Source organism: Narcine bancroftii, chromosome 8, assembly GCF_036971445.1.
Source record: "Narcine bancroftii isolate sNarBan1 chromosome 8, sNarBan1.hap1, whole genome shotgun sequence".
NCBI lineage: Eukaryota > Metazoa > Chordata > Chondrichthyes > Torpediniformes > Narcinidae > Narcine > Narcine bancroftii.
This window is the reverse complement of record NC_091476.1, coordinates 27163513-27188341: the sequence shown is the minus strand read 5'-3', so window position 1 is coordinate 27188341 and position 24829 is coordinate 27163513. Positions and strand designations below refer to the sequence as shown.

The 24829-nt window shown below is 41.8% G+C and overlaps 1 protein-coding gene across 1 annotated transcript; it reads left to right on the top strand.

Moving 5' to 3' along the window:
• Window positions 1-8318: 8318 nt before the first annotated feature.
• LOC138741979 (snaclec alboaggregin-A subunit beta'-like) lies at window positions 8319-24508 on the top strand. Its single transcript, XM_069896176.1, has 5 exons — window positions 8319-8460; window positions 18516-18691; window positions 19464-19601; window positions 19714-19831; window positions 24432-24508. The coding sequence occupies exons 1-5, from the start codon at window positions 8322-8324 to the stop codon at window positions 24506-24508; spliced, it is 648 nt and encodes a 215-aa protein (XP_069752277.1). The 5' UTR covers window positions 8319-8321.
• Window positions 24509-24829: the final 321 nt, after the last annotated feature.

The window sequence follows — 24829 nt, the reverse complement described above, 5'->3', positions numbered from 1 at the left end:
CATGATGCACCAGTCTCCAAAAGTTTTATCTCTTTTTTTTTTACTGCTGCTTTATTATAATTGACACAGCTTTAAGAAATAATGAAAAGCTTTGAATTTTTTTTGATTCCCTTGACCTCAGATAAAAATCTTGGCCTCGATTTTGTCATAGTTGACTAGGGCGTTGCAATGCCTGCCCAGATAGTTTGGGCTTGTAGGGCATGGGGCTGAGTCAGCCATGCCAGAGTGTTTAAGCAGCTTGTCACTGCCCACGTGTTTCTCCAACCCATTATTGCGAAATGACTCTCTTGTCCAGTGTCTCGTCTTTTGTGTTTGTTGATTTTGTGCTTTGTGTATTATGTTAGAAATTGGTGTACAGCACTTTGGAGCAACATTCCGTTGTGTTTAAAATGTGCCATATAAATAAATATTCAATTCAATTCAATTTAAAGAATCTGAGTTTCAAAACAAAACTGACTGAACTTTAAAATAATCTCTTCAGAATGATACCTGAACTGTAATGGTTTTGGATTTCACACACACACTTGTGCATAGTGAGGTTAAGTTAAAGTAAGAGCCCAATAAAATATATTTGTAACATGGATATGGATCTTGGCAAAAAAATTGACAATTGTGCCAAAATTATCCACATCTTCCTTCTGATCAGACCACTATCACTATACAGCATTCAGATGTTTTTTGGTTCTTCAGCAACGGGATTCCCTCCCTTGGTCCTTGAGAATCGGTTTTCTTAATAATTACTCAAGATAACCCATATGTTCCCTTTGAATATCATGTCCTGGGTCTTCTATCTTGCATTTACTAGATTATCTTTATTATTGTTTTTCTATCTTACATTTCATCCTAATCGCAGGTAAAGTAAGAATTAGTATCAGCTGAATCAATATTACACTGAAAGTATCCCAAGGGACCACTTGTTTTGCTCCTTTTACTGTATTTATGTATATCCTCATTTTCTTTCCTCACCTTAGATGAAATTTTGAGATCTCAGCATTACAGATAAAAGAACTCAAGCATAAACTCATTTTCTTGTATCTCCCACAGATTTTCTCATAATCCAAAGACTTCCCATCTTCTGATTTAAATTTCCGACACCACCATAACATTAGACATTCAGTACAGGAATTGCATGTTAACATTGAAACAGAACATAAAATGTAAATTAAAGAGCATTCACTTGGGTCTGTAACAGCTTTCATTACTATTGCTGGATCTGTCGGTTTAATATTCATAGGAATTGGTAAATTTGAACAAAGTTCTTTTCATGCATCAATCATTTCATATCCTGGTTTCCTTTTCTTCAATATACTGTAAGTTGATACTTCTCCTCTTTTCCATTGTTCTTATGACATAGAAGACCATTCAGCCCATTGAGACCATGCCAACTCTCAGTGCAATCCCATTAATTACATTTGCCCACTTCATATCCCTGTTACCTATTCACTCTTACAGGCTCTTCCAATTCACCCTGATTTTCTCATCACTCATTTATGCTGAGTGGGTTCCTACTGTCACAGGGAAAACATGCAAACCCCACACAGACAGGACTGGAGGTCAAGATCAAAGCTGGATCACTAAAACTGTGAGGCAATCAGCCACACTGCTCTTCTATTTTTTATCTGCTGTGCCCCTGTCCATTTGAATCCACGCAGACATGGGGGAATGTTCAAACTCCTTACAGACAGTGCCAGATTTGAACCAGGGTCGCCAGCGCTGTAAAGGCATTGCGCTAACCTCTACACTAACTGTGCTGCCCACTTCTTTTCCATACAAGCTTCAATGTGGAGGTTGGTGTTTTTTTTCTCTCCTACAAACCTATGGGAAAAGGAGGGGGAAGTGGTTCTGATCAGATTCTGGTGGGAATCTACAAATGGTTCAATCTGTAATCAGAGGACCAAAAATGACCACATCAAACTGAATAATGTCCATGCCCAGTTGGTGAGTAGATACTTCTTAAATCTTTCCATCTGATGGGGGTATGGTGAGGTATAATGTCAATTGGAATAATGAATATTGCGAAATATCAGTTGCTCCAAATGAACCCAACAGGTATCCATCACAGGACGAAGACCTTTTTCTTCCTCTGACAGCATTCTCCAAGTCACAGGCTGTAGGGTGGAGCTTCCACTGAGCCTTTGTATTAGTATTGTACAAAAGTGTAATATTGCGCCAGCATACTCCAGATAGAACTGTTGTGGATAATTAGCTCTCAATGCTCCAAGCTATTTGCAATGCCTAGTTCATCTGTACAAAAGGGGTTTTCATATTCTCCACTCTATTTGCATTCATTTGCATTCTACATACATTCCTCACTATTTTAAGAGAAGGAATGATATAAATTCTCTGAATTAGGATCCTTTAAGTACCCAAAATGTTCCAATAGGCCATTCTCAAGGTGAGTTTGATAGAATTTATGTTGCTTTCCATTAGGCTGGAGTGATATAACCCTCATTCCACCCTGCAGACAGCACTTTCTTCCCATCGTCTGTACAGATCAACAGGTTCTGATGCAAAGCTCACTGTAACTCTCCCCACATTCAGATTCCATTATCTCCTAAATCCTAGAGACAATTCACAGTGTCCTATTGACTTACCAAATCCATACATCTTTGGGAGTGCAAGGACAACAGGACATGTGGGGAAAACTGATGCACAAGTAGAATATGCAAACTCTGCACAGTCAGGATAGAACCTGGGATGATAGATTGGCACTCTATTGACTGCATGACCCAATGGATCTCTCCATTATAATGCAATCTTAAGATCTATATTTCCCTCTGTTTAGTTTCAGCTTTCTTGGAGTAACCTTTGATCCTGACTTTACAATAATTTCACCCTTCCTTTAATAAGGTCTCATGTTCCTTCTTATTCTCACAAAAATCATAATGGATGTTGGATCTCAAACCCTTCAATGCAATAGGCCTCTGTACTCTGACTTACCAGGACTCTACCTGGAAAACCTGACCAGTACACAAAGTGCTAATGGAACTCAGTAGGTCGTATAGCATGAAGAAGGATTCGGGCCTGAAATGATGACTGTGCTTCCATGGATGCTGCATGACCTCCTGAGTTCCCTGGGCACTTTGTGGATTGTTCCACTCTGGTTTCATGGGTACCTGATGTTGATGAAGCAGCCAATATGAGAACAAGAGACGCTTTCACAGATAAGACTGGAGCTCCTGTACTCACTTTTGTCTCAAAGTATCCCTCCCCCCTACTTTGTTGTCTCTTCCATCACCTCTCTGCAACTCTCCTTTCTTCTTTTGTCCAGTATCTTATCACCTCAGCCACTTTTTCCACCTGGTATCTCCCCTTACCATCCCAGTCTCAAAAAAGGTCCCAACCCAGTACATTTACTGTCCTTCTCTCTTCATGGATGCTGCCCAACTTGCTGAATCCCCTCCTACTTCTCATTGTTCCCTCAAGCTTAAAGCATCTGTAGTTCTTGTGCTTCCCGAGGGCAACATTTTTTTTGCTCCGATTTGGGTTGATCTCCAGGCTGTTCTCTGAGTCCCTACTCCCTCTCCATTTATTCCTAGGGCTTATATTCCCTGTCACACTGTTTCCTGATTTCATATCTTGGCTCAAGCTGTTACCTGGTTGCCACCCATTTTATTATAAAGTTGTCCTATTTCACCTATTCCAATCACACCGTTGCCTAGAGCATATCTTGGTGTTTTGTGCATTCGCATTGCTGGTGGCTGCAGGAAATGCATTTGATGCTTTTGAGTGCAGTTAATATTTGTGTGTTGTTTGGTTTAGGCTAGTTTGATGAGTCTGACTAATCTCTTTTTATTTGCTCTTGTTAAACAGAGTTTGGCCGAGTCTTAGGGTCCAATTGAAGTCTGTTCAGTGATGTAGAACATCATGGCATAATGCTTAAAAGGAAAGTATCATAACCTGAGTGAGACTAAATTTTCATTCATTCAAAAGTCATCAGATCCTAAAGGAATAACTATAAACTTCATTATACAGTGTAATTAAAACAAAGATAATTCAATCTGAAACCTGTTGCCCAGGATTCAATTTATAAAAGCCCTATTTTTAGATTTTCTTTATGATTCTTCACATTTAACACTGGGATTTATATTTTATTTGCTGTTATTAAAGCCTGGTCTATTACAATCTGACAGATTAAAATCAATGTTTTAGCAGCAGGATTGTTGTTTCTGTTGTTTGATCACAAAAAAGCTTGCTCTTGTAGCAAGGAGTACACATAGCAGGTCTCAATATAGCACTCCGTGTCTTTTTTTAACAACTTTTATTCTAAAGACTCTGCTCTGAATTAATTGAATTAATGAAATTAATAATTTCATTACATCTGATCTAAAACTCTCGTCCTATCTTTTGAACTTGCCATTGTGCTTCTTCTCAGCATTTGGTTCTCCACTTGAATCTTGTTTCTTGGTAACCAAAATGAGATGGTTTTCAAGGGTTAGGCTCACTAAACCAGACACTGTCGAAATCAGTTCACGTCGTGGAGTGGCAGTTTTTTTGGACATTTGATCCTTTAAGGAGGTTGGCAAGACCAGATTTGAAGTGGTGTTTGACAGTGGTTGGTGCCACCTACCCCCCCCCCCCCCCTCCCCGCCACATGGATCGAGTGTATGAATGTACAGAGCGTAGAAAAAAAGGTGTATGTCCAGGGTGGAGGCAGCAGTGCTGAGCTGGGGATTTGGTGAGGGGAGGGGGGGGCGGCTCTGACCAGAGTGCATTAGAAGGTTCAAAAAGTAAATTAGCATAGAGCAGGGGTGTCAAACTCAAATTCACGGAGGGCCAAAATTAAAATCTTGGACTAAGTTGAGGGCCGAACTAAATATTTATTGAAAATTTTCAACAACATCTGCATGTTTTCTCTTCTTTCAACATATGTAATGTTAAACTTTAGGATATAACTTTAGGAGGATAATGTTACAGGTCAGGAGTAGGTAGCTCAAGTTCACCCTTTGCTTGACCTGAGGGAAACATATTTGGTCCCTGTGGAGATGTAGTCAGCATTCACAGGCTGTGTCCATTTTGGCCTGCATCAGGACTCAGCATTTCCTGCTCACTCCTCAGGCTCTAGGCTTCTATTCACCCTCGACCCACCATCCCTCTACCTGACCAGTCCTTTACCCAACCTCTACTCACCTCTCACTCCACTCGCTCTGCCTCTACCTACCCCATCCTATATACGCCCCTCTACTGCCTCTCCCCTCAACCTGTTCCTCCCTCTACCCGTCTCTCACCCTCTAATCACCCCTCCCCTACTCACCCTGCCCCTCCCCTTTTACCTCTTCCCTATCCACCCCTCCTTCTACTCATCCCTCCCTCTAACTGCCCCTCGCACCACCATAACTTCCTCTGCCCATTACTCCTCACCTACACCCTCTGCCCACCCCTGCTTACCCACCCACTCAGGCCCAGCGCGCTGCCGATCAGCCTTTGCGGAACAGCGGGGGCCGTGCGCAGCCTGCCATGTCCGTCGCGCCGACAGGAAATCACATGCGCTCGCCAATCCGCCGCACCGCTCGACAGGTGGGAGAAGTGACTGGTTGTGCGGGGAGCCTTCCAACTGGCTTGCCGGCTGATGACATCGACTGACTTCTCGTGTTACAATTTTGTTTTCCCCGTTCTCAAAGTTTGCACGGTCAACCTGCAACACTCTTGCTCCCTCCGCGTCCCGTGGATCTGATGCCCGGGTGTTGTTAGGATTCCCAGCAGAAGGTTTGTGGAACTTTACCATTCTGGATTCCTTTTTGAGAATATTCTGGCCATCTTTTAAGGGGGGTGGTTTTAGGGGGGAGAGGATAGTTAGGGGGTGGGGAAGGATGTGCAATGAAGGGGGAGGATGGTGGGGGTGACATTACCAAAAAATACCATCGGCTCTCGCTGCAGGGCGGGCTACCTCAAATACATTTTTGAAATGATCTTGCGGGCCAAATATAATTATATCGCGGGCCAAATTTGGCCCGCGGGCCAGAGTTTGACATGTGTGGCATAGAGTTTTAACCTTGTAGTTTTATTGATACATGTAAGCTGGTCTTACAAAAAAATGTTTTTGTTGTTATAACTAACTACAGGGATATTTTTAATGAAAAACTAATAAATTTTTGCTGAAACTGCACAAAAACTTTATAGACAGTCATTTTGGTGTGAACCCTTCTGATGGTGTCACTTGGTGGTGGCCCCACCCCCCGCACACCCCTAGTGATGCCAGTGATGTTTAAAACATTCCAAATGCAGTTAATGCTAGGGAGATTGAAGTCAATCACTGACCTCTAACCAATGCTACACCCTATTGGCTTTGTTGATTGGTTGGGAGTATTTAGCACCAAATCTATTGTTTCACTTTTATCCTGAAATTTTTCACTGGGTGCACATGGTTTTTTTTTTGCCTTCCTACATCAAAAATTACATTTTTGCTAATTTATTCAGAAATGACTACACCACCCCTGTGCAGGAGCTTTGAGAGAGCCCATAACAACTAGATCATTTTCAATTCTTATGGTTTACTTTGTATTTCTGCAATTTAAGGTTAATCAATAATCTTCCTATTTTTCTTCATGTGCTTTTCAGTGTACAGGTCCACAAAATAGTTTCCCCACAAAATAGTGCACTAGGTTTGATCTGATCTTACCCCGAGTGTTCTGGTTTCCTCCAACATCCCAAAGTCTTGCTGACAGGTAATCCCTGTATGAATGGGTCAAAGGAGAATCGGGGTGGAATTGATGAAGATTTGAGAAAGAAAGAAATTACAGAACAATACAATGGAACGGGATTGATGGGATGTTCCAAGAGTCAGAATTAAACTCAATAGGCCAAGTGGCCTTCTCGTGCATTAGAAGAAAACATAACAGGTGTGCAATTAAACTAAACTGGAATCAATGACAGGGTTCAATCTGATTCTGCCAGCTGGATGGAGGGATGAAAGCACTCATCAGGTAGTAAATGTGGAAGAAATCAAGTCAACATTTTAGGTCTAAAACCTTTTTTGCAAGAGTAAATTATGTTCAAATTTGCCAGTAAATTATTAATGTTTTTAAAACACAATTTAAAGTAAAACTAAAAATAAATTAACCTCATCCTTCCTTCTCTGAATATATTGATGCTATCAGAGTCGTTCCCTTTTGCAACTTTTCTCCTTAGTTGATATAGCTTCCTGTCCCATGCGGTTGGGTTAAACAAATGTCATTTACACAAAGAAAGGAAATAAAAACTTTTCATTAAATCCAAATGACATTTAATATGCATTAAATGGTCCATTTTCTTTTTATGTATAAAAGTTGGCATTATTTCACATGAACAAATGTGCTGAAAGGATTTTCTGTCTCATTTGTAATGTGACCACATTGAAGAAATGATGATTGATTCTCCCAGTCTTAATGGTGAAAAGTTACAAAGTACAGTGAAGCTTGAATAATTTGCTAACTAACACTTGAGAAATCCCAATGACTTGACATCTGCCGCACCAGGTGATGATTGATACGCTGCACATCAGCTCACCGAGGACTCATTGCCCATAGTCCATTTCAGCTCACCAAGTCTCAGCTCTGATGCTGGTATTAACTTGAGTTGGATTCTGTTTCCTGTCTCCTATGCAAAAGGAAAACAAACCACTTGAAGAACTTGGTGGGACAAGCAGCGTCTGAGGGGTGCAAGAGGAGAGGATGTCAAGGGTGAGACAGGAGCTAGTCGGGGATTGGTGAAACCACGGAGGGGAGTGGTGAGAGAGGGACTTACAGAATTTCCATTGATGTGAGGGGGAAAACTTCTTCAAAGTTGTCATGCCTTGAAGAGACCTTGCAGAGGAGGAGTAAATAGAGGGCACAAGAGACTGCAGATGCTGGGACCTTTCTTTTTGCCTCAGGTACCATCATCTGCAATCTCTTGCGTCTCTCAAATTTATTTTCCACCTCTTCGTCAGAACTGGCTCCAACACCCTGCAGACCATTGCAGCCTCTCACTGGTCTAAACCCAATCTCCCATCATGTGGAACTGTGTCTGGGGAATATTATGATTAATGAGGGGGGGGGAAGAACTACAGGGTCACCTGCTTTGCTTCTAATTCAATGGAACTGCATTCAAGACTGGAAGTGTAAAAATGAAACCGATGATTGAAGATGACTTAGACAGAGTCAGTGGTACATTCACATTCAGGGTGTTTGGAGAATGCCCGAAGCAGCTGCACATTGAATATATTAGCTCCTATTACTTCTAAATGTTGTTTTCCTTCATTTTAATCTCATAGGTAAATAACAGTTCCATTCACCCCTATCCAACTTTTCAGAAAGCTGTTTAGTCAGCTGTACCTCTGTATATAAGTGCCCTCAGCATGAAGTATGAAGTATTCACCAGGACAACCTGGAAAGCAGAACTCCATGTTGTTGCCAGCCTGTGACAGCATCATTTGCTCTGCAATGGACTCAGGAACAAAAATGTTGCTGCTTGTTGCTGCACTCCATTGCTGGAATCTACAAGGTACGTATGCCATTTCCTTTCAAAGCTGACCATCTTTTCACCATTCTCTCCCCTTCTTTACTCTGTTCCTCCTCTTACTGTTACACTTTTCCTGTCTTACTCCTTTCTTTCCATCTTTCCAAAAGATCCAGTGGAAGAGATGGAAAGGAACCAATGTTTCATATATTTCTCAGTATATACAGAGATAGGCAATGCCCTGCAAAATTCATTTTATTATGGCAAGAAAACTTACCATGGGGTTATTACACAGTTCATTTCTTAAAACAAAACACTGAAAAGGAATATATTGACCATTCTGAGTGTGTAGTAAACATTCACTTTACTGGCTCCTGTGATGGCAGCTTTAATATATAAGAAGAGATTGAGAACATACACCTGTAGTTTCTTGCTGGCTACAGAAAGGATGTTTCCCCTGTCTGATTCTAGAATCAAGGGTCAGCGTCTCAGCTAAGGGGTGGGCCAGTTGAAATGATAAGACAAGACTTCTCTTGACGGAAAAGCCAAGGCTCAAAGTGGGGGTCAGTAATTCTCTGGATGTGAAGGGAAGAAAAAGAGGTGCAGAAAAGTAGCACTGAGATAACAGATCCAAATAACCATCTATTATTCCTATTTCTTATCTTTTAAAGAGTCCCTCACTTCAGCCATTAAAACCATGGCTTTCTCCTAAAATATTCCATGAATTTGAAAATATGGCCATAATGATGTACTGCAAATGTTGTATTTTAAAATGAACAAAGGAGTATTGAACCTATTCAACTGCATTTCTTAAAATACTAAAAATGGATATTTTCAGAAGTGAAACATGGATGAATGTTTTACTGTTTAAATTCAACAATTCGATGTGATGGGCAATCAAGTGACTCGACGAGGCAGTAGATAGGAGTCAAAGGGCTTATATTATCCTGGACGTTAACTGGGGCTCAGAGAGCATCTGGATCTGAGCAGGAAGTGATCTGAGGTCAAGGTCTTGGGTTGGCACTTTTATTAGAGAATCTCCTGGAAGGGGTCAGAGGGAAGGAAAAGGTGGTCTAGGCCAGTACATGGAGTTATTACAGTGGTGTAATACCTCCTATCACCACACAATGTATAAAAGGAGCCCCTGGAAATGGTGTCCGTTACCAGCTAAGCTCAGTTTCTTTTTATTTTTAACGAGCGAGCTTTGCATGGACTCATGCATGCGCAATAGCATCATGGCAAATACAGTGGCTGCAGTGGGTGCAGACAGCCAACAGGAGTGGCTGTCTACATCCCCTTTCTTGGGCAACCCCCTTCACATCCATGAAGGTGTCATACATTACAGTAATTATACTTCAGCAGTAAACAGTCCGCCCAATTTAATCCCGATATTTTGGGTTGGGCTTTTACAAATGCGCCCAAAGCCACAGTGTAGTAGCTATTGGTGGAAGTGGATTCTTGGGGTGCTGTTTGGGGTGTCTCAGCTTGAAAGGATGTGCCATCCATAGCCTTGGGGTTATGGCCATTTGTTTCATGGGTTAATACTGAGGGAGCTCCGTCTACCCCGGGTTCATGTTCCAGATCCTGGTATATAGTTTCATTAGGAATGGTTTTGGATGGGGGCGGCTCCCTTGCAGGTAGGATGTGTTGATGGTTTCTCCGATACACCCTTCCTTCTGATTTTACCAGTTATGACCTGGGCTCCTGGCAGCTCGTCTCGCCTATGCCCATATGGTCGTAGTCTTGTGGACTCTGCATCCTTATGACTTGCCCTTCTGCTAATGGCACGAGCAGCCAGATTTTTCTGTCATAGCACCTTCTCTGCATTAGCCTCCTGTTCAGCAGTTGGGATTTAATTTCTTTAGGTTCTTTAGCTGAGGCTTTAAGAGTCACCCTGCCACTGGCAGAGTCATCCATGTCTGCCTGTACATGGTTTAGCAGGTTTAGGAACACATCTGTATTTTCCCTGTGGGACTTCTCCATGAGTTGCTTTGCGCTCCTCACGGCTCTTTCAGCCGACCCGTTTGACTGTGGGTACTCTGGGCTGCTAGTGATGTGGTTGAAATCCCATATTGTTGCAAAGTGTCTGAATTTCTCACTGGTGAACAGGGTGCCATTATCCGATAGCAGAGTGTGGGGTGCCCGATGCACAGAAAAGTGTATTTTAACTTGATAATGACTGACGATGAGGTGATGTTGGGTAAATGTCTATCTCAAACCATCCAAAGTATAAATTAACAAGAGCCACATACTGTGCCATTTGAAGATGTCTGTTGCCGCGGTTGACCAGCGGATGTTCGGCACCGAGTGAAGCTGGAGCGGTTCTTTCTGTTGGTGCGGCCTGGTGCTGTTGCACATCAAGCAAGCTTGTATCTCCTGGTCTATGTTCTCAGTCATCCCTGGCCAAAAAAACTGTCTCTAGCCCTGCGTTTGGTTTCTTCTGCCCTTGGGTGCCCTCTGTGTAGGATGTTGGCATAGATGTTTTGCAGTGAACTCGGAACTACTGTTCTCAGGCCTTTCATTATGATTCCATCATCGATGAGTAATTCATCCCAGAATGGGAAGTAGGGTTGCCCTTCAGGTGGTAAGGCTGTGCTGCTTATCAGGCCAACCGCCCTTGAGACAAGTGCTCAGGGACCTCAAAGTTGTATCTTCAGCCATGTGCTGTCACAGTTCATCCAACTGGGAGGAGGAGTTGTCCTTTACTGTCATTATATCAAAAGTCTCCACTTCCTCAGCTTGTTGGATTGTGCATTTCCTGGGAGCACAAGATAGCACATCGGTTAAGTGCATTTCTTTTCCGTTCTTGTAAACTAAAGTCATGTTGTATTTCTGAAGCCTGCACATCGTTCTCTGTATTTGTGCAGGGGTCGCATTTCAGAATTGTGATTAATTGTGTAAGTGGTCAGTCTCTATGGTCACTGGTCTACCATAAATGTCATCGTTGAATTTTGAGCAGGCAAAAACTACTGCCAATAACCCCTTCTCTATTTGAGCGTATCTGGTCTCTGTGGTGGTGAGTGACCTGGATGCGTAGGCCACAGGTTTCCCATCCTGCAGAAATGTTGCCCCTAGACCATACTGTGATGCATCACAGATTACCATGACTGGTCTGCGTACGTCATAGTACAATAGAACAGATGGGCATGACATTTGCCTTTTTAATGCATGGAATGCGTTTTGTTCTTGCTCTTGTCAGGACCAAACCACGTCTTTGTACGTCAACTGGCTTATTGGGGCAGTAAGATCACTGGTGTTTGGAATGAACTTGCTCAGGTACTTGACCATGCCCAGGAAACGTTGAGGCGCTGTCATGTCTGTCAATACTGGCATTTCACTGATTGCTCGGGTCTTTGAAGGGTCCACCTTCAGGCCTTCTCCTGTGAAAACATGGCCTACATGATCTACCTGGTTCAGCTGAAATCTACACATACAGGGGTTGATCTTAAGATTAACCTTCCGGGCTTTGTCAATTTAATAGCCATTTAATAGCTGGGAGTCGGAGGAGGAGCTTGGAGAGAGTCGGGCTGTGAGTCAGAGGAGGAGGAGCTTGCTGAAAGTGACAGGGTTAATTGGTCAAGGGGCCAATAAAAGGAGTGAAAGGGGAGGGAGCGACCAGCGAAGAGCGCCTCAGTGAGTGAGTGGAGCAGTGAAGGAGTGAGTCTTCCTGGCTTTGGCTTATCAGGCTTCGGCGAAAGCAGGCAAGGAAAAAAGGTAAGCTGAGTTATTTGCCTTCGTATTCATGCCAATAGAGTTAGTGCTCTGTATCAGATGTGGGAACAATGGGTGACCTCCACCCTCCCAAATGGCCACATCTGCACAAGGTGTACCGAGATGCAGATACTAAGGGAGCAAATTAGGGATATGGAGTTGCAGATTGATGACCTGCGGCTTGTAAGGGAGAGTGAGGAGTTAATCGACTCAACTTTCAGGGCAATAAATACTCTAGAACCCGTGTCAGGTAAGTGGGAAACTGTCAGGGGGGAAAAGAAAAAAGCGAGAAAAACAGAGAGCACACCAGTGACTATCCCACTCAGCAACAGTTATGTTGTGTTGGATTCTGTTGAGGGAGATGACCGGACAGAAGATGGCCACGGGCACCAGGTCAATGGCAATGAGCCTGGCAGAGTGGTGCAAAAGAAAAGGAAAAGGAGAAATGCAGTAGTTATTGGGGACTCCATTGTCAGGGGTACGGACAGGAGGTTCTGTGAGCCAGATAAGTATACCCGCATGGTGTGCTGCCTCCCTGGTGCAAGGGTGCGAGATATCACAAATCGGGTCCAAAATATTCTGAGAGGAGAGGGAGAGCAGCCTGATGTCTTGGTACATGTGGGTACAAATGACATTGACAAGAAAAGGGAGGAGGTAATGAAAAGGGATTACAGTGAGCTGGGACAAAAGCTGAAAGACAGAAATGCTAGGGTGGTGATCTCGGGATTACTACCTGTTCCAAATGCAAGTGATGAAAAGAATGTAAGGATAAGGAAAATGAACGTGTGGCTGAGGTGCTGGTGTACAAGGCAAGGATTTGGCTTCTTGGAGCATTGGGATCTCTTTTGGGGAAGGCATGATCTTTACAAGAGGGACGGGTTGCACCTAAATCCAAAAGGTGTCAACATTTTGGCAAGTATGTTTGGTACAGCAGTGGGGCAAGGTTTAAACTAATTTGGCAGGGGTATGGGAACAAGAGTGATAGGAAAAAGGAAAGGGAAGATAAAGTAATGGCCAGGAAAAGAAAAATAGGAAAAGTAATGTTGGGAGGAGAAAGTAAAAAATCAGATGGTGCAGTGAGTTTTCGGGTCAATGATAGTGTTAAGAAAATTACAAAGTAAAATAGTGAGCAGAAAAATCAAAAGAAAAGGTTACAGAAGTCACTAGATATTAAAAGGACAAAGAGCATAAGGGCACTTTATCTGAATGGCCGCAGTATTAGAAATAAGGTTCGTGAACTTGAGGCGCAAATCGGTACCCATGCCTATGATTTGGTAGCCATCACAGAAACATGGCTACAAGGTGACCCTAAATGGGAATTAAACTTTCAAGAGTATCAGGGGGTGCAAACAGATAGACAGGATGGTAAGGGAGGTGGAGTTGCACTTTTAATCAAAGATGAGCTCCAGGCAGTAGTGAAGAATGATATAAGATCTAAAGAGCATAATATGTTGAGTTCATTTGGGTAGAGATAAAGAATAACAAAGGGAAAAAATTATTGGTGGGTGTTATCTATCGCCCACCAAATAACAATAGTTTAGTGGCACAGGAAATAAATAGAGAGATAGTGAGGCATGTAATAATGATACGGCAGTCGTCATGGGGGACTTTAACTTCCACATAGATTGGGAAAATCAAGTTGGTCGTGGGAGTCTGGCAGAGGACTTCATAGAATGCATCCGCGATAGCTTTCTTGAGCAGCATGTTAAGGAACCCACAAGAGAAAATGCTCTCCTGGATCTAGTGTTGTGCAACGAGATAGGTAGAGTAAATGATGTAATAGTCAGAGACCATCTGGGAAATAGCGATCATAGTATGATTGAATTTCTCATTCCGATGGAAGGGGAAATAGTTAGATCTAAAACTAATATATTATGCTTAAACAGGGGTGACTACCATAGGATGAGGGAGGAATTGGGCAGAGTGGACTGGGAGCACAGGCTAATTGATGAAACAGTTGAGGAACAGTGGAAGATTTTCAAAGAAATATTTTGTAATGCTCAACAAAAATATATTCCGGTCAGGAAAAAGGGCAGCAAGAGAGGGAAAAATCAACCATGGTTAACAAAGGAAATTAAGGAGAGTATAAAATTGAAGGCGCAGGTGTACAAAGCTGCAAAGAGCAGTGGGAAACTGGAAGATTGGGATAACTTTAAGAGACAACAAGAGGTTACAAAGCAGGTAATAAGAAATGGGAAAAAGGATTATGAAAGTAAACTGGCACAAAATATAAAAACAGAAAGCAAAAAATTTTATAAATATATAAAACGGAAGAGGATGGCCAGAGTTAACATAGGACCCTTGGAGGATGAGAAAGGAAAACTGGTAGCAAATAATGAGGAAATGGCCGAGGCATTAAACAAATATTTTGTGTCAGTCTTCACGGTGGAAGACACGTCCAGCATGCCCAAGTGTGGAGTTAAAGATGCGAATGTTGGGGAGGGCCTTGATAAAATAGTTGTTACAAAGGAAGTAGTGATGGAGAAACTAATGGGACTAAAGCCAGACAAATCACCTGGTCCTGATGATATGCATCCAAGGGTTCTGAAGGAAATGGCAGAAGTTATAGTTGATGCATTGGTTGTCATATACCAAAATTCCTTGGATTCTGGGCAGGTCCCGGCAGACTGGAAGACAGCAAATGTCACACCACTTTTTAAGAAGGGATGTAGGCAGAAGACTGGAAATTATCAGCCAATTAGCTTGACGTCTGTAGTTGGAAAAATGCTTGAAGCCGTCATTAAAGATGAAATAGTGAAACTTTTGGAACGTAAGGGTTCAATCAGGCAGACGCAGCATGGTTTTAGAAAGGGAAGATCTTGTTTGACAAACTTGTTAGGATTCTTTGAGGATATAATGGGTGCGGTGGATAGAGGGGAGCAGGTTGATGTTGTATATTTGGATTTCCAGAAAGCATTTGATAAGGTGCCGCACAAGAGACTTATCAGTAAGTTACAGGAAAGTGGAGTCCGGGGAAGTATATTGGGCTGGATTGAAAATTGGTTGTCTGACAGGCGGCAGAGAGTCGGGATAAATGGGAGTTTTTCAGGTTGGCAGAAAGTGGTAAGTGGGGTGCCGCAGGGGTCAGTGTTAGCCCCACAACTGTTCATCATTTACATTGATGACTTGGAAGAGGGGACAAAATGTGATGTAGCCAAGTTTGCGGATGACACCAAATTGAGTGGAAGAGCAAATTGTAATGAGGATGTGGAGAGTCTGCAGAGGGATATAGTTAAGCTGGATGAGTGGGCAAAGGTCTGGCAGATGGAGTACAATGTTAGTAAGTGTGAGGTTATCCATTTTGGCAAGAAAAATAAAAGAGCTGAATATTATTTAAAGGGTGAAAAACTACAGTATGCTGTTGTGCAGAGGGACTTGGGAGTGCCTGTACATGAATCATAAAAAGTTAGGTTGCAGGTGCAGCAGGTTATTAAGAAGACAAATGGAATGTTGGCCTTCATCGCTAGAGGAATTGAATTCAGGAGTAGGGAGGTAATGTTGCAACTGTATAAGGTACTGGTGAGACTGCACCTGGAGTACTGTGTCCAGTTCTGGTCTCCATATTTGAGGAAGGATATACTGGCTTTGGAGACGGTCCAGAGGAGGTTTACTAGGTTGATCCCTGGGATGAAGGGGTTGACTTATGATGAAAGATTAAATCGTCTAGTATTGTATTCGCTCAAGTTCAGAAGAATGAGAGGAGATCTTTTAGAAACATATAGGATTATGAAGGGTATGGATAGGATAGATGTAGGAAGGTTTTTTGAGCTGGCTGGGGAAACTAAAACAAGAGGACACAGTCTCAAGATTCGGGGGAGTAGATTTAGGACAGAGATGAGAAAAAATAGTTTTTCCCAGAGAGTAGTGAATGTTTGAAATTCTCTAACCAGGGAAGTGGTTGAGGCTGCTTCATTAAACATATTTAAAATTCGGTTCGATAAATTTTAACATGATAGAGGAATTAGGGGATATGGGGAGAAGGCAGGTAGGTGGAGTTAGGTCATAAATTAGATCAGCCATGAGCATAGTGAATGGCGGAGCAGGCTCGATGGGCCATTTTTGGCCTACTCCTGTTCCTACTTCCTATGTTCCTATGTTCCTAAGTACCTTTGTTAAATTTGCGTCGTGTTCTTCCAAGTCTTTTCCACCTACAAGTATGTCATCAACAATGACGGCACAGGGATACCCGGCAAAGATTTGCTCTACTGATCTTTGAAATCCTTCACTGGCTGAATTGATGCCAAATAGCATTTGCAGGAATCTGTATTGGCTGAAATTCATGCTGAATGTGGTCAAGTTTGATTTGCCAGAAGGAATTCTTTGCATCTAAAACTGAAAAAAGCGGTTGCATCGGCCATCTGTACGACAACTTCCTCTACTGTAAGCATTGGATGGTGTGGTCGTTTTAAAGCTGTATTGAGGTCTCCTGGGTTTATGCAGATCCGGATCTCCTACCTGTCTTTTTTTCTTAGCAGCCACCATGGAGGACACCCACTCAATGGGCTCGAAGACTGGGGTAATCACGCCCAGGTCCTGCATCCTGTCCAGCTAGGCCTTAACCCTGTCCTTTATGGCTATCGGTATATGGTGCACCGAACAAACCACAGGCCTCACTTCCGGGTCGAGCCACATGGAGTATGTCATTGGCAGTTTTCCCAGATCCCCAGTAAAAAGGTCACTGTACTCAGAAAAGATTCTATGTGTCAGATCATCTTCAGCCGGATCTATCTGGTGTACCTCTCTGCTGAACGAAACAAGACCTATATCCATGCTTGCACTCAGGCCCAGCAGAGGCATGATGTCTTCTTGGACTATGAAAAAAGTTAATATGTGCAGCTGTCCTTGAATGTAGCACCGCAGTCGCATCGTGCCATCGGTTCTAATTTTACTGCCCCCATATGCCACTAGATTTGTGGACTTGGAGCACGGTATGACCTATTCTGACTTCCTCAGTAGGTTGAATGTTCTTCATGACATGATGTTGCACTTGGTTCCAATGTCAACTTTCATATCTGCTGCTTTACCATTGGTCTTCATTGTTACAAATGCTTCATTATTCCTTCTGATTCTTGTTGGGTCTCCTGCAATCTGTAGAGTCAATCCATCAACGTAATTCTCGTCATCTGAGTTGGTTTGTCCTTGCTCAGGTACCAACTGGTTCATCATCCTTCTGTGTCTGGGTTTTGGGGTGAGTTGCTGCCTAGCTCTGCAGCATCCGCTGAAATGGTTCTATTTCCAGCATGCACATCTCTCGTCTTGCCACATAGTTGCTGCACTCCGTCCTGAGTGAAAGTGTAGCAGGGCTTGCTTAGCTTCATCTTCTTCTGGCTTCTGGCCACTGCCTGTTTGCAGGTCCTGCCTGGATTGCGTCTACGCTCGTGCCTTGCTGCTGCGGAGGGATTAGCTTTCTGCTGTTCTCTTCTATAGTTTCATAAGCCAGACACATGGAGATGGCCTTTGTTCACATTAGTTTATTATCACTCAGCAGTGCCTTTCTCATGCCTTCATTGCAGATGCTGCAGACCATCCTGTCTTTAATCAACTCTTCACAGCGCTCCGAAGTCACAGGTCCTTGATCTGACTTTTTGGTCGCTGACATACGAGTGAATCAACTCACCAGGCCTCTAGTTTCTGGTATTAAATCTGTGCCTTTCCATCATTAAGTTCTTTTGTGGATTGTACATTTCTTGAAATTTTCTTTTTAAACACTTGGGGTCCTCTCTTGACTCAGCTGGGTTGATAATGATACCTCCTTCATGCACCTCATTTGCATACGATCTTTCATTTTTGGTGGCCTCAGAACCCGCCAAATTTAGTAAAATGTACGCTTTGATTCGGGCAGAAATCACTATGCGCTGCCACGATGAAAATGTAGTATTCTTGTTCAAATACATGCCAATTCTCAGCCACATTGCCTTCAAATATGAGTGGGCCAGTCCTTCTGAATCCATCCGTCATTATGGTGCAGTCACAAATGCGTTGGTTACTCACTTTTCACTTGAAGGCTTCAGGTTCAGACTTCTGATGTTACATCGAATAACCAGACAACACAATGTGGCAACCTCTGACGAATGCTTTACTGTTAAATTCAACAATACAATGTATAATGGGAGCCCCTGGAAATGGCATCCACCACCAGCCAAGCTCCGTTTTTATTTTTAACTAGCACGCTTTGCTGGGACTTGCGCATGCGCAATAGCATCGTGGCAAGTACAGTGGCTGCAGCGGGTGCAGACAGCTCATGAGAGTGGCTGTCTACAGTGCTCTAGGTTAAACATCATTTGACAATAATAATCAAATCAAAGATTATTGAAATTTTTTATTTTTGATTATTCAACTACACAGTTATATTTACCAGAAAAATTCCATGTTCTCTCTCATTTGATTAGCAGCTGAGACTCAACCAGAGGTGCACCTGGCTGAACTGAAAATCAGAGAACAGAAAGAGCACAGACGCTTCAAACGAGAACAATTCTGTGAAGTGTGGTGTCTTCCAAACTGGATTCTGTACAATTACACCTGTTATCGGGTATTCTATGATCCACGCGACTGGGTTAATGCTGAGGTAGGACAGGCTGCTAAAGTACTTCTGTTCTCTTGTGTCTGGAAAGGTTATGGGTGTGATTTTTAAAAAAAATTACAATTAAGAAATTTGGTTCTTTTTAAACAACTAGATTTATTAACAAAAGCAAACAGCACTAAGAACAGAACAAAATGCCACATTTCTAACCCTGAAAATGTAGGGCACTTCATGTGCCTCTTATGTGACAGACAACATACAGTACAGTAACAGGCCCTTCTGGCCCACAAGTCCATGCTGCCCGAATACCCCAATTATCCTACAATCCTCACCATACGTTTTTGAAGGGTGGGAGAAAACCGGAATTACTGTATGTTGTATGTCACATAAGATGCACATGAAGTGCCCTACATTTTCAGGGTTAGAAATGTGGCATTTCGGACCCCTTGCCTGCTGATTGTTGTACCCCTAAAATTGGCGCAATGTTGTTTTTATGTTTTGGGCAGACATCTCATGCCTGCTGAGATGCAACAGGGGAAGCCCTCATGGAAGTTTGGAATTCTTAGGGCCCACACCAGGCTGAATATTTAATTGAAAGGATCAAACAATACGATTCTGAGGAGACAATGTGAGAGCTGCTGGTCCAACAGATATGAGCCTGGAAGAACTATCAGAATGGCTGAGGACAATCCCCCATGTGGAGAGATAGAGCCTTGCTGCTGCAGAGGGATTAGCTGTTCTCTTCTGTAGTTTCATAAGCTTTTGATTTCTTCCCCATCGCCTTTCTCAGTGACAGCTGATAGCTCTCCTTTTTCAGATGTATTGCCAACAGCTGGTACCTGGCGGCCATCTTGCATCACTTCACAGTTTGGAGACAAGTGAGTTTCTTGTTGATCTATCAAGGGATATGAGGAACGCTTATCATATTTGGGTTGGTGCCTCTGAGATACACAAGGTAAATTTTATTGCTACATGGTTTATGCAGTAGAATATTTTGTTTTGTATTTCATATGCCTGTGAAATAGATACGTAACAATTTTCTTTTTCTGACGTTTATGCTTATTTAGCCAGATATCTTTCTCTGGACTGATGGATCTCAGTGGGATTATTTTAAATGGCAAAGTGGCAGTCCTGCTGGAAGAACAATGAATCTCTTTTGTGTTCAACTCCTGTGTGCTGGGCCAGGTATGTTTTTTATTTGAAATACAGGAAATGGAATTGTGCTGCATGAGCTAATTGTTAAATGCTGGACAGTGTTGTTGTCATCAGCTAAGAATTTCCCACCTATAATGGGAAGTAATGTGCATTCTTAAACTATGTAATGGAGTAATAGAACATTATACCCAGTGCAGGCCCTTTGGCCCACAGTGTTGTGCCAACCTATAGAAAGCTTAAATCTATAAGCATCTAATTTTCATGCATTCATGGGCTTGTCTAAGAGTCTTTTAAATATTCCTATTGTATCAGCCTCCAGGCACCCACTATACCCTGTGTCAAAAAATTACCCCTGATGTCTACCCCCTAAACTCTGATATCCTTCCTGTAATAATGTGACCAAAACTTATTCCATGTGTAGTCTAACCAGAGTTTTATGGAGCTGCATCATTATCTCACAGCTCTTGAACTCGATCCCTGACTAATGAAGGCCGGCATACCATAAGCCTTCTTAACTACCCTATCAACTTGCATGGGAACCTTGAGAGATATATGGATTTTGACCCCCAAGGTCCCTCTGTTCTTTCACACAGTTAAGAATTCTGCCATTAACCATGTACTCCACCTTCAATTTGGACCTTCTGAAATACACACTTCACACTTACCCAGATTGAACTCAAATCTACCATTTGTCCACCCAACTCTGCATCCTGCCTATATCCCAGTGTAAACTACGGCAATCTCCTACACTATCCACAACACCTCCAACCTTCATGTCTTCTGCAAACTTACTGACCCATTCTTCCAGGTTTTTTTTTATAAAAGAAATAACATGGGACCCACATTAGATCCCTGTGGAACTTTACAAGTCACTGACCACCAGGCAGGAAATGTTCCATCTACTGCTACCCTCTTTTTCTGCAGACCATCCAATTTTGAGTCCATACATCCATGCCTCATGATTTTCTGAATGAGTTTACAATGGGGAACTTTGTCAAATGCCTTACTAAAATCCATATACAATCTACCTCCCTACTTTCATCAGTTTCTTTTTTCACTTCCTCAAAAAACTCAATTTGGCTTGTGAGGCATGACCTTCCCCTCATAAAGCCATGCTAACTATCCCTGAGAAGACTATGTTAAACTAGATTCTCATAAATCTTTTCCCTAATAATACTTCCAATATTTTGCCCAACGTTGACGTAAGGCTCACTGGTCTATAATTCCCAGAATTCCCCTGTTGTCTTTTTTTTAAATAAGGGGACAACATATGCCATATTCTGATCCTCTAGTACCTTCCCTGTGGCCATGGAGGATGCAAAGATCATTGCCAATGCTCCAGCAATCTCTTCCATCAATTCCTATAGTTACCTGGGGTATATCTCAAGACAATTTACAAAAGGGCTACAGTACTCTGCAACAGGTTGCTTAGTGGTTTAGCCAACAGAGCCACTGTCTCACAGCATTAGACCATGGATGCTGCCTGTGTGGGAATTTGCATTCTCCCTGTGATTGCAAGGTTTCTCCCAGAGACTTATCAAGAAGACTTATTAAGAAGATCCAGTATTTCATTTTTTTTAACCTCAACATGTTCCAGCACATAAGCCTTTTCTATACTAACCTCACATTGACCAAGGTCCCTCTCTCTGGTGGACACAAGCAAAGTATTAATTTTGGACCTCCATACCTCCTCTGCCTCCAGGCACATGTTCCCTCCTTTATCCTTCAGCAGTCTTACCTTCAGTCTAGTCATCTTTCTGTTCTTCCATGCCATGTGATTCTGACTCTCAATGAATGGTGCTAATACTAAGCAACAAACTTAAGTATTGTCCCATTTTAGCTATATTAAATACCAACACCAACTATACCAACTGTGGATACTATAAATCTGAAATAAAGTCAGAAAATGTTGGAAATATTCAACAGGTTAGGCAACATCAGTTTATGATTCATAACTTGCAGAAGTTGGTTAAATTCTTCCCTTTCACTAGTGTGCAGTTTTCTCTGTCTCCTTACCATTCAGTTTCTATGGAGCTCGAGACTGAGCCTTTTTCCTGTAAACTCCATAGACCTATAAACTACTTATTTCTTTTGCTTATCCATCATTTCTTTGGATTTATTTTCCATCCAAACCCTCAACATGTAGAATGAGAGGGTTATACTTCTTCCCTGATAGAAGGTGCAAGAACCCCATCATCACCATCCATTTCACCCAGCGAAAGAGCCGACTTCACTTTTCATTTCACATATTTCTTCCAAGTAAAAGAAGTTGCTATGGGAACCCACAAAGATCAGATTTGTACTGTGCACTGTGAGGAATGTGGGACAGACAAGATATCAGTCTTACTCTGGTCGCATCCTTCATCTACGATTCTCATACAACAATGACCATATCAGTATAATTCACACCCTGATAATGAAATGGAAACTATTACCTTCTGCCTGGGTAAATGCCCAATGTGTCATGATTGTGCCTCCAACTTTCGCATCTTCATTGTGAAAATATGCCTGTCTCCCCAGTCCCCCTTTCCCCCTTGAACTGAATGACTAAAATGGTTGAGTGAGTAGAAGCAACTTTCACATTGCTGGTAGCTTTCACATTCCTGTCTGTTGAACTGTGCTGCTTCCAAATCTAGGTGTGACATCTTTCTGCCCTACTTAAACAAAATCCACATTCATTTCAGTGCGACCTTTAACCGCTCATTTACTTTAATCCTCCATTGATCTTTCCTAATTCTCCACACATTCCTATCAACTTCCCCCAGATTCGGCCACAGGCTAACATAAATGGGGTCATTTACTGAGACCAATTAAGTGACTGGCCTGTATGGAGGAGGAAACTGGTGCATCTGGGAGAAACCTTGCAATCACAGGGAGAATGCAAATTCCCACACAGGCAGCATCCATGGTCTAATGCTGTGAGACAGTGGCTCTGTTGGCTAAACCACTAAGCAACCTGTTGCAGAGTACTGTAGCCCTTTTGTAAATTGTCTTGATGGTTTCCAATGCACTTTTTTTCAGAATTTTGTATAATGTAGTTAAATTCAGAGAACAGTTCTTCAGCTACATTTCTTGAAGCAGAACAAAGCAGAATTAATATGTTACAGATAAAATGTCCCAACTCAAGTTCAGCATCAATATTTCTTTCTTTTTAAACATTTTATTTAAAGTTGAACATCACAAATCATAACAATGGGTTTACTACAATTTAATATAATGTGATTAATCATTTTTATATAAACCTCCCCAACCACCCAGCTAATGCTCTTCCTCCTCCCTATTCCAACACAAAGAGAGAAAAAGGAGATCATTATCTAATACAAACAGTTTTAAAACTTTAAAGCTTCTTGGCTGCAGGAGCGGCGACATCCACTAGAGCGGACCGAGACTTCACATTTTAACATCAATAATTTTCAAATATGGGCTCCAAACTTAAGCAAAGAAAAAATATATATCTCAAATTATATGTAATCTTTTCTAAAGGGATACAGGCTTTCATTTCATTATGCCATCTTTTCATCCCTAAATTCAAGTCCGATTCCCATGTGATAGCTAAACACTTTTTAGAGACTGCCAACAATAAGCGCAAAAATTCAATTTGATACACATTCAATTTCAATCTTAATGCTATTGGTTTAATATCTCCAAGTAAAAACAACATTGGGTCAAAAGGTAAATTTATTTTTAATATCTGCTTTAAAAATAATTTAATGTGCAACCAGAAACTTTTAACCTTAGAACAAGTCCATGTCGAGTGAAAGTAAGTACCTACCTCTTGGCCACATCTCACACATAAATCTGAAGAACTAAGTTGAAAATTTTTATACGGAGTCAAATACAATTGATGTAAAAAATTGTACTGCGCTAATCAATAACATACATTTATTACCTTCATCCTGCTATCTTTACAGCATCAATATTTCTAAGAAACTTTCTGGCATCAGCCTCAGTAAAGAGAAATTTTCACATAAATTATATAAAGTGCAGTATGGAGTAAGGCTATATACCCCCCATCTTTGTGCTGGCTCTGTGTCCCTTAGCATCATTTTTCCTAATCTCCTTTTATATCCCTGCCTTTAAATGATTTAACCCTTACCCCAAATATCTCATAACAAATTCCCCCATTCCCTCTTGGTTATTCCAGTAAAGATTTGAATGTTATCTTTGGGCTTTGCCTAACCTTTTGCGCATGGACCACTGAATGTCTTCACCTCTCCAGTCAACTGTTTCAAAATCCCCTAAGTTTTGACATTTTTATCCCTTCTTTATCTTCACGATCCTTGGCAAAATCCAGCTTTTCAATCAAGCTTTTAGTCAACACTCCTGAGCTCTCCTGTCAATTGTGGTAACTGTCCCTTACTTATTTAAATCTAAGGTCTGATTTTGGAAGTAAAATACACTGAGAAGATTTCTACACTGTCTTTTATAAAAATATATGTGCATGTATGTATGCCTGTGCATATGATGCGTGCGTGCGTGCGTCTTTATCATTTAATTCACATTTGCCCACATGAATTTGCCTGTTTATTTCTTAATAAAACTGTCCAGCTATTAGTAAAATGCCAAATGAGTAATCAAATCCATAAGCAGACTAATTAATGTTGTCTTTTGTACCTTTGTCCTTATTTAGATGTCTACAAAATGAAAAGTGCGCATTGTTCACAACAGTTGGTAGGCATCTGTGAGTACCAGCCAGAGTTTGACTAATGCAAACTAAATTTCTGATGACTGGTCAAATCTGAGATTAAAACCAAGCCAAAGTTTTTATTAGTTCCATCTCTTGTAGACAGCTGAGCTATTTAAAGGCAGGTTGCTATCTGAAATAAAACTAGGTTACAAGCAACAAAATGTACAGGGGCAGAGATAAGAATGTTTTTCATCATGTGCTACATCAAGGCCAGTGTAGAATTACAAGCTCCGACCAAGGTTGATACCAACTGGACTTCCACCTAAATTCAATGTGATTACATCCCATCCATTCAATAACATGCAGTATAAAATACTCACACAATCAACTAGGAACAGGAC